We start from the raw sequence: 10000 nt of genomic DNA, 5'->3' as shown, positions 1-10000 counted from the left end.
ACAGACACATGGTCAGACTGGAGGAGACAATGTAAACATTAATACAGACACATGGTCAGACTAGAGGAGACAATGTAAACATTAATACAGACACATGGTCAGACTAGAGGAGACAATGTAAACATTAATACAGACACATGGTCAGACTGGAGGAGACAATGTAAACATTAATACAGACACATGGTCAGACTAGAGGAGACAATGTAAACATTAATACAGACACATGGTCAGACTAGAGGAGACAATGTAAACATTAATACAGACACATGGTCAGACTAGAGGAGACAATGTAAACATGAATACAGACACATGGTCAGACTAGAGACAATGTAAACATTAATACAGACACATGGTCAGACTAGAGGAGACAATGTAAACATTAATACAGACACATGGTCAGACTAGAGGAGACAATGTAAACATTAATACAGACACATGGTCAGACTAGAGACAATGTAAACATTAATACAGACACATGGTCAGACTAGAGGAGACAATGTAAACATTAATACAGACACATGGTCAGACTAGAGGAGACAATGTAAACATGAATACAGACACATGGTCAGACTAGAGGAGACAATGTAAACATTAATACAGACACATGGTCAGACTAGAGGAGACAATGTAAACATTAATACAGACACATGGTCAGACTGGAGGAGACAATGTAAACATTAATACAGACACATGGTCAGACTAGAGGAGACAATGTAAACATGAATACAGACACATGGTCAGACTAGAGGAGACAATGTAAACATTAATACAGACACATGGTCAGACTAGAGACAATGTAAACATTAATACAGACACATGGTCAGACTAGAGACAATGTAAACATTAATACAGACACATGGTCAGACTAGAGGAGACAATGTAAACATTAATACAGACACATGGTCAGACTAGAGGAGACAATGTAAACATTAATACAGACACATGGTCAGACTAGAGGAGACAATGTAAACATTAATACAGACACATGGTCAGACTAGAGGAGACAATGTAAACATTAATACAGACACATGGTCAGACTAGAGACAATGTAAACATTAATACAGACACATGGTCAGACTGGAGGAGACAATGTAAACATTAATACAGACACATGGTCAGACTAGAGGAGACAATGTAAACATTAATACAGACACATGGTCAGACTAGAGGAGACAATGTAAACATTAATACAGACACATGGTCAGACTAGAGGAGACAATGTAAACATTAATACAGACACATGGTCAGACTGGAGGAGACAATGTAAACATTAATACAGACACATGGTCAGACTGGAGGAGACAATGTAAACATTAATACAGACACATGGTCAGAATAGAGGAGACAATGTAAACATTAATACAGACACATGGTCAGACTAGAGGAGACAATGTAAACATTAATACAGACACATGGTCAGACTGGAGGAGACAATGTAAACATTAATACAGACACATGGTCAGACTGGAGGAGACAATGTAAACATTAATACAGACACATGGTCAGACTAGAGGAGACAATGTAAACATTAATACAGACACATGGTCAGACTAGAGGAGACAATGTAAACATTAATACAGACACATGGTCAGACTAGAGGAGACAATGTAAACATTAATACAGACACATGGTCAGACTGGAGGAGACAATGTAAACATTAATACAGACACATGGTCAGACTGGAGGAGACAATGTAAACATTAATACAGACACATGGTCAGACTAGAGGAGACAATGTAAACATTAATACAGACACATGGTCAGACTAGAGGAGACAATGTAAACATTAATACAGACACATGGTCAGACTGGAGGAGACAATGTAAACATTAATACAGACACATGGTCAGACTGGAGGAGACAATGTAAACATTAATACAGACACATGGTCAGACTGGAGGAGACAATGTAAACATTAATACAGACACATGGTCAGACTGGAGGAGACAATGTAAACATTAATACAGACACATGGTCAGACTAGAGGAGACAATGTAAACATTAATACAGACACATGGTCAGACTGGAGGAGACAATGTAAACATTAATACAGACACATGGTCAGACTAGAGGAGACAATGTAAACATTAATACAGACACATGGTCAGACTGGAGGAGACAATGTAAACATTAATACAGACACATGGTCAGACTGGAGGAGACAATGTAAACATTAATACAGACACATGGTCAGACTAGAGGAGACAATGTAAACATTAATACAGACACATGGTCAGACTAGAGGAGACAATGTAAACATTAATACAGACACATGGTCAGACTGGAGGAGACAATGTAAACATTAATACAGACACATGGTCAGACTAGAGGAGACAATGTAAACATTAATACAGACACATGGTCAGACTAGAGGAGACAATGTAAACATTAATACAGACACATGGTCAGACTAGAGGAGACAATGTAAACATTAATACAGACACATGGTCAGACTAGAGGAGACAATGTAAACATTAATACAGACACATGGTCAGACTAGAGGAGACAATGTAAACATTAATACAGACACATGGTCAGACTAGAGGAGACAATGTAAACATTAATACAGACACATGGTCAGACTAGAGGAGACAATGTAAACATTAATACAGACACATGGTCAGACTAGAGGAGACAATGTAAACATTAATACAGACACATGGTCAGACTAGAGGAGACAATGTAAACATTAATACAGACACATGGTCAGACTAGAGGAGACAATGTAAACATTAATACAGACACATGGTCAGACTAGAGGAGACAATGTAAACATTAATACAGACACATGGTCAGACTAGAGGAGACAATGTAAACATTAATACAGACACATGGTCAGACTAGAGGAGACAATGTAAACATTAATACAGACACATGGTCAGACTAGAGGAGACAATGTAAACATTAATACAGACACATGGTCAGACTAGAGGAGACAATGTAAACATTAATACAGACACATGGTCAGACTAGAGGAGACAATGTAAACATTAATACAGACACATGGTCAGACTAGAGGAGACAATGTAAACATTAATACAGACACATGGTCAGACTAGAGGAGACAATGTAAACATTAATACAGACACATGGTCAGACTAGAGGAGACAATGTAAACATTAATACAGACACATGGTCAGACTAGAGGAGACAATGTAAACATTAATACAGACACATGGTCAGACTAGAGGAGACAATGTAAACATTAATACAGACACATGGTCAGACTAGAGGAGACAATGTAAACATTAATACAGACACATGGTCAGACTAGAGGAGACAATGTAAACATTAATACAGACACATGGTCAGACTAGAGGAGACAATGTAAACATTAATACAGACACATGGTCAGACTAGAGGAGACAATGTAAACATTAATACAGACACATGGTCAGACTAGAGGAGACAATGTAAACATTAATACAGACACATGGTCAGACTAGAGGAGACAATGTAAACATTAATACAGACACATGGTCAGACTAGAGGAGACAATGTAAACATTAATACAGACACATGGTCAGACTAGAGGAGACAATGTAAACATTAATACAGACACATGGTCAGACTAGAGGAGACAATGTAAACATTAATACAGACACATGGTCAGACTAGAGGAGACAATGTAAACATTAATACAGACACATGGTCAGACTAGAGGAGACAATGTAAACATTAATACAGACACATGGTCAGACTAGAGGAGACAATGTAAACATTAAGACTGTGAATGACGTCAATGTTTACCTGAGGACAGCCCAGAGACCCTGTTTACCTGAGGATAGACCCTGTTTACCTGAGGACAGCCCAGAGACCCTGTTTACCTGAGGATAGACCCTGTTTACCTGAGGATAGACCCTGTTTACCTGAGGATAGCCCAGAGACCCTGTTTACCTGAGGACAGCTCAGAGACCCTGTTTACCTGAGGATAGACCCTGTTTACCTAAAGATAGCCCAGAGACCCTGTTTACCTGAGGATAGACCCTGTTTACCTGAGGATAGCCCAGAGACCCTGTTTACCTGAGGACAGCTCAGAGACCCTGTTTACCTGAGGATAGACCCTGTTTACCTAAAGATAGCCCAGAGACCCTGTTTACCTGAGGACAGCTCAGAGACCCTGTTTACCTGAGGATAGACCCTGTTTACCTAAAGATAGCCCAGAGACCCTGTTTACCTGAGGATAGCCCAGGTAATCCTGGATGGTGGATGACGCGTAGAAGATGGTGCCGGCAGCCGTCACTACCAGGACGAACCCATTCAGCACCTGGAGAGGAGAGGAGGGGAGGGGAGGGGAGGGGAGGGGAGAATTGGGACGATATTACTGACACAATAAGCCTCTCCTCAATAAAAGGCACATGTCAGCCGGGCATCACAGCGCGCATGGAGTTTGCCAAAAGGCACCTAAACGACTCTCAGACCATTATTAACAAGATTCTTTGGTCTGATTAAACAAAAATAGAGCTTTTTGGCCTGAATGCCAAGCGTTACGTCTGGAGGAAACCAGGCACCGCTCATCACCTGGCAAATACCATCCCTACGGTGAAGCATGGTGGTGGCAGCATCATGCTGTGGGGATGTTTTTCAACGGCAGGAACTGGGAGACTTGTCAGGATAGAGGGAAAGATGAAAGGAGCAGTGTACAGAGACATCCTGGATGAAAACCTGCTCCAGAGCACTCAGGACCTCCGACTGGGTCAACGATTAACCTTCCAACAGGACAACGACCCCAAGCACACAGCTAAGATAATGAAGGATTGGTTTTAGGACAACTCTGTGAAAGTCCTTGAGTGGCCCAGCCAGAGCCCAGCCTGGAACCCCATTGAGCATCTCTGGAAGGACCTGAAAACAGCTGTGCAGCGACGCTCCCCGTCTAACCTGACAGAGACGCTCCCCGTCTAACCTGACAGAGCTTGAGAGGATCTGCAGAGAAGAAGGGGGGAAACACCCCAAATTCAAGTGTGCCAAGCTTGTAGCTGGATTCCAAGTGATAGAGCGCGGACGAAGCCAACTCGGATCGTGACAAATCATGACAATGAACACAATGTTTTGGGGCCGATCAAATCATTAGAAAGAAGAAAATAAAGGCAGGAGACAACACTATTTGTTTTGTTTTTCTTCTTATAAATTATTTGATCGGCCCCAAAACATTGTGTTCGTTGTCATGATTTGTCACGATCCGAGTTGGCTTTGTCCGCGGCGTAACCGCCTTAAATAAATACTTTAAGAAAAGCCTATGGGGGAGAAATGCATTGGGATTAATTTCCTGGGCCACTCGTCGTTCTGAAAGGGGGAGGGACTGCCACGCTCTATAGTCTCATTAGTAGACAGCTATGACAAGAAATGTTCATCGACTACCTTTTTTCACTGACCAACTAAATTACTAAGCTAAAACTAAGCTACGATGACTAAAACTAAGAGTAAATATACTGACAATTTCGTCAAACTAGATTAAAATGTTAGGAAGGGACTAGTGGACAAGAGATCCAGTATAAATAATTTCACACAAACGGTTGTATGCTGAAAATAGCAGATCTACAAGCTCACAACGCAAGTGTAAAATCTGTCATTTCGATGGCATCGAGGCACGCGAAAAATAATTTTAGTCGACTAAACCAACTGTAGATTTAGTCGACTAAAATCAGATGATATTCAGTCGACTAAAACTAGACTAACACTAAAACATTCCAGATGACTAAAATGACTAAAATTTAAACTATTCAAGAGTCTAATGACTAAAACTGAAATCTAGTCAGAAACAACACTGGTAGAGACACAGACATTATTACGCCCTACCAACAGTCATTAAGACACGCAAATCCCTAGACTCCTTCAAAACCGCTCTCAGAGGGCACCTATGCGGACGGGACGGCTGCAATTCCAAACTGTACCAACCGTAGAATCTGAATTCACCCCCCACCCCTTATTCCCCTCACTGTATGTGTTTATTGTCCCCGTTTACCTCCTTTAGGATGAATTCCTGATCTGTTATCTTGGCTAAATAGAAGTGTATATTTTTTGCGAACCCAGTGAGCACTTACTATGAGACCTAGCAGATCATGTCTGTCTGTCCGTGTGTCCGTGTGTCACGCTTTTGTGCCCATATATGGAGCTGCTTTGGGGACTCCTTATATGGTTATGGCTGAGTCATGGTGACATGAGTGTGATGGCGTGGTCCAACTTGTGCCCATATATGGAGCTGCTTTGGGGACTCCTTACGAACAAGTATAACTACGTTGCGTTCGCTTCCCGCGTTTGCGCGTCTTACTTGTATGTGTTGTAAGTGTAATGCTTTATGGTGTCGTCCACTCACAGTTGACAGTCTTTGTAATTAAGTTGTTCTTGAAATGTACTGAAATTCTGCAAACTGTTAATAAATACTTCAATCAATCAATCAGGTGTGATCAATTGGCTATTTGGCTCTGAAGTTGCGTGGATTACAGACGTACACACTGTCCGCACGCACGCACACACACACACACACACACACACACACACACACAGACACAGACACAGACACACACACACACACACACACACACACACACACACAGTGCGTTGACAGTGAAGAAGATAAGGATGCTATAAACTTCACCAACCTGCAGCAGAAGCTCTCCCTCTGGAATGTGAGGTCCTTTGTCTGTGACGCCGTTGCCTTCGATCTGCGGGAGATTCCTGGACTTCAGGGTGGCTGGAGGAGAGAAAACACAACCAAGACTAGACTTCAGGGTGACTGGAGGAGAAAACACAAGCTAGACTAGACTTCAGGGTGACTGGAGGAGAAAACACAACCTAGACTAGACTTCAGGGTGACTGGAGGAGAAAACACAACCTAGACTAGACTTCAGGGTGTCTGGAGGAGAAAACACAACCTAGACTAGACTTCAGGGTGTCTGGAGGAGAAAACACACAACCTAGACTAGACTTCAGGGTGACTGGAGGAGAAAACACAACCTAGACTAGACTTCAGGGTGTCTGGAGGAGAAAACACAACCTAGACTAGACTTCAGGGTGACTGGAGGAGAGAACACACAACCTAGACTAGACTTCAGGGTGGCTGGAGGAGAAAACACAACCTAGACTAGACTTCAGGGTGACTGGAGGAGAGAACACAACCTAGACTAGACTTCAGGGTGACTGGAGGAGAACACACAACCTAGACTAGACTTCAGGGTGGCTGGAGGAGAGAAAACACAACCTAGACTAGACTTCAGGGTGACTGGAGGAGAACACACAACCTAGACTAGACTTCAGGGTGACTGGAGGAGAAAACACAACCTAGACTAGACTTCAGGGTGACTGGAGGAGAAAACACAACCTAGACTAGACTTCAGGGTGACTGGAGGAGAACACACAACCTAGACTAGACTTCAGGGTGACTGGAGGAGAGAAAACACAACCTAGACTAGACTTCAGGGTGACTGGAGGAGAGAAAACACAACCTAGACTAGACTTCAGGGTGACTGGAGGAGAGAAAACACAACCTAGACTAGACTTCAGGGTGACTGGAGGAGAACACACAACCTAGACTAGACTTCAGGGTGACTGGAGGAGAGAAAACACAACCTAGACTAGACTTCAGGGTGACTGGAGGAGAACACACAACCTAGACTAGACTTCAGGGTGACTGGAGGAGAGAAAACACAACCTAGACTAGACTTCAGGGTGACTGGAGGAGAGAAAACACAACCTAGACTAGACTTCAGGGTGACTGGAGGAGAACACACAACCTAGACTAGACTTCAGGGTGGCTGGAGGAGAGAAAACACAACCTAGACTAGACTTCAGGGTGACTGGAGGAGAAAACACAACCTAGACTAGACTTCAGGGTGACTGGAGGAGAAAACACAACCTAGACTAGACTTCAGGGTGACTGGAGGAGAGAAAACAACCTAGACTAGACTTCAGGGTGACTGGAGGAGAGAGAACACAACCTAGACTAGACTTCAGGGTGACTGGAGGAGAGAGAACACAACCTAGACTAGACTTCAGGGTGACTGGAGGAGAGAGAACACAACCTAGACTAGACTTCAGGGTGACTGGAGGAGAAAACACAACCTAGACTAGACTTCAGGGTGACTGGAGGAGAAAACACAACCTAGACTAGACTTCAGGGTGACTGGAGGAGAAAACACAACCTAGACTAGACTTCAGGGTGACTGGAGGAGAAAACACAACCTAGACTAGACTTCAGGGTGACTGGAGGAGAAAACACAACCTAGACTAGACTTCAGGGTGACTGGAGGAGAAAACACAACCTAGACTAGACTTCAGGGTGACTGGAGGAGAAAACACAACCTAGACTAGACTTCAGGGTGACTGGAGGAGAACACACAACCTAGACTAGACTTCAGGGTGACTGGAGGAGAGAAAACACAACCTAGACTAGACTTCAGGGTGACTGGAGGAGAACACACAACCTAGACTAGACTTCAGGGTGACTGGAGGAGAAAACACAACCTAGACTAGACTTCAGGGTGACTGGAGGAGAGAAAACACAACCTAGACTAGACTTCAGGGTGACTGGAGGAGAAAACACAACCTAGACTAGACTTCAGGGTGACTGGAGGAGAAAACACAACCTAGACTAGACTTCAGGGTGACTGGAGGAGAAAACACAACCTAGACTAGACTTCAGGGTGACTGGAGGAGAACACAACCTAGACTAGACTTCAGGGTGACTGGAGGAGAACACACAACCTAGACTAGACTTCAGGGTGACTGGAGGAGAAAACACAACCTAGACTAGACTTCAGGGTGACTGGAGGAGAAAACACAACCTAGACTAGACTTCAGGGTGACTGGAGGAGAAAACACAACCTAGACTAGACTTCAGGGTGACTGGAGGAGAGAAAACACAACCTAGACTAGACTTCAGGGTGACTGGAGGAGAGAACACAACCTAGACTAGACTTCAGGGTGACTGGAGGAGAGAAAACACAACCTAGACTAGACTTCAGGGTGACTGGAGGAGAAAACACAACCTAGACTAGACTTCAGGGTGACTGGAGGAGAAAACACAACCTAGACTAGACTTCAGGGTGACTGGAGGAGAAAACACAACCTAGACTAGACTTCAGGGTGACTGGAGGAGAAAACACAACCTAGACTAGACTTCAGGGTGACTGGAGGAGAAAACACAACCTAGACTAGACTTCAGGGTGACTGGAGGAGAAAACACAACCTAGACTAGACTTCAGGGTGACTGGAGGAGAAAACACAACCTAGACTAGACTTCAGGGTGACTGGAGGAGAAAACACAACCTAGACTAGACTTCAGGGTGACTGGAGGAGAGAAAACACAACCTAGACTAGACTTCAGGGTGACTGGAGGAGAAAACACAACCTAGACTAGACTTCAGGGTGACTGGAGGAGAGAACACAACCTAGACTAGACTTCAGGGTGACTGGAGGAGAGAAAACACAACCTAGACTAGACTTCAGGGTGACTGGCGGAGAAAACACAACCTAGACTAGACTTCAGGGTGACTGGAGGAGAGAAAACACAACCTAGACTAGACTTCAGGGTGACTGGAGGAGAGAAAACACAACCTAGACTAGACTTCAGGGTGACTGGAGGAGAGAACACAACCTAGACTAGACTTCAGGGTGACTGGAGGAGAGAACACAACCTAGACTAGACTTCAGGGTGACTGGAGGAGAAAACACAACCTAGACTAGACTTCAGGGTGACTGGCGGAGAAAACACAACCTAGACTAGACTTCAGGGTGACTGGAGGAGAGAAAACACAACCTAGACTAGACTTCAGGGTGGCTGGAGGAGAGAAAACACAACCTAGACTAGACTTCAGGGTGACTGGAGGAGAGAAAACACAACCTAGACTAGACTTCAGGGTGACTGGAGGAGAGAACACAACCTAGACTAGACTTCAGGGTGACTGGAGGAGAAAACACAACCTAGACTAGACTTCAGGGTGACTGGAGGAGAAAACACAACCTAGACTAGACTTCAGGGTGACTGGAGGAGAAAACACAACCT

The 10000-nt window shown here is 43.8% G+C and overlaps 1 protein-coding gene across 5 annotated transcripts in view; it reads right to left on the bottom strand.

Moving 5' to 3' along the window:
* Window positions 1-10000, bottom strand: part of LOC308318115 (uncharacterized protein) — a 42052-nt gene that overhangs the window by 19942 nt on the left and 12110 nt on the right. For all 5 annotated transcript variants that reach the window (XM_080767514.1, XM_080767517.1, XM_080767518.1 and 2 more), the window contains exons 3-4: window positions 6600-6691; window positions 4178-4267 (exon numbers count right to left, since the gene is read on the bottom strand). In XM_080767514.1, the coding sequence (XP_080623640.1) occupies window positions 4178-4267; window positions 6600-6691 (182 nt within the window). The remainder of the gene's footprint in view (window positions 1-4177; window positions 4268-6599; window positions 6692-10000) is intronic.

This window comes from Protomyctophum bolini, assembly GCF_963924005.1.
Source record: "Protomyctophum bolini genome assembly, chromosome: 7".
Taxonomy (NCBI): domain Eukaryota; kingdom Metazoa; phylum Chordata; class Actinopteri; order Myctophiformes; family Myctophidae; genus Protomyctophum; species Protomyctophum bolini.
The sequence above is the reverse complement of the archived record's forward strand: the minus strand, read 5'-3'. Positions and strand labels throughout refer to the sequence as shown.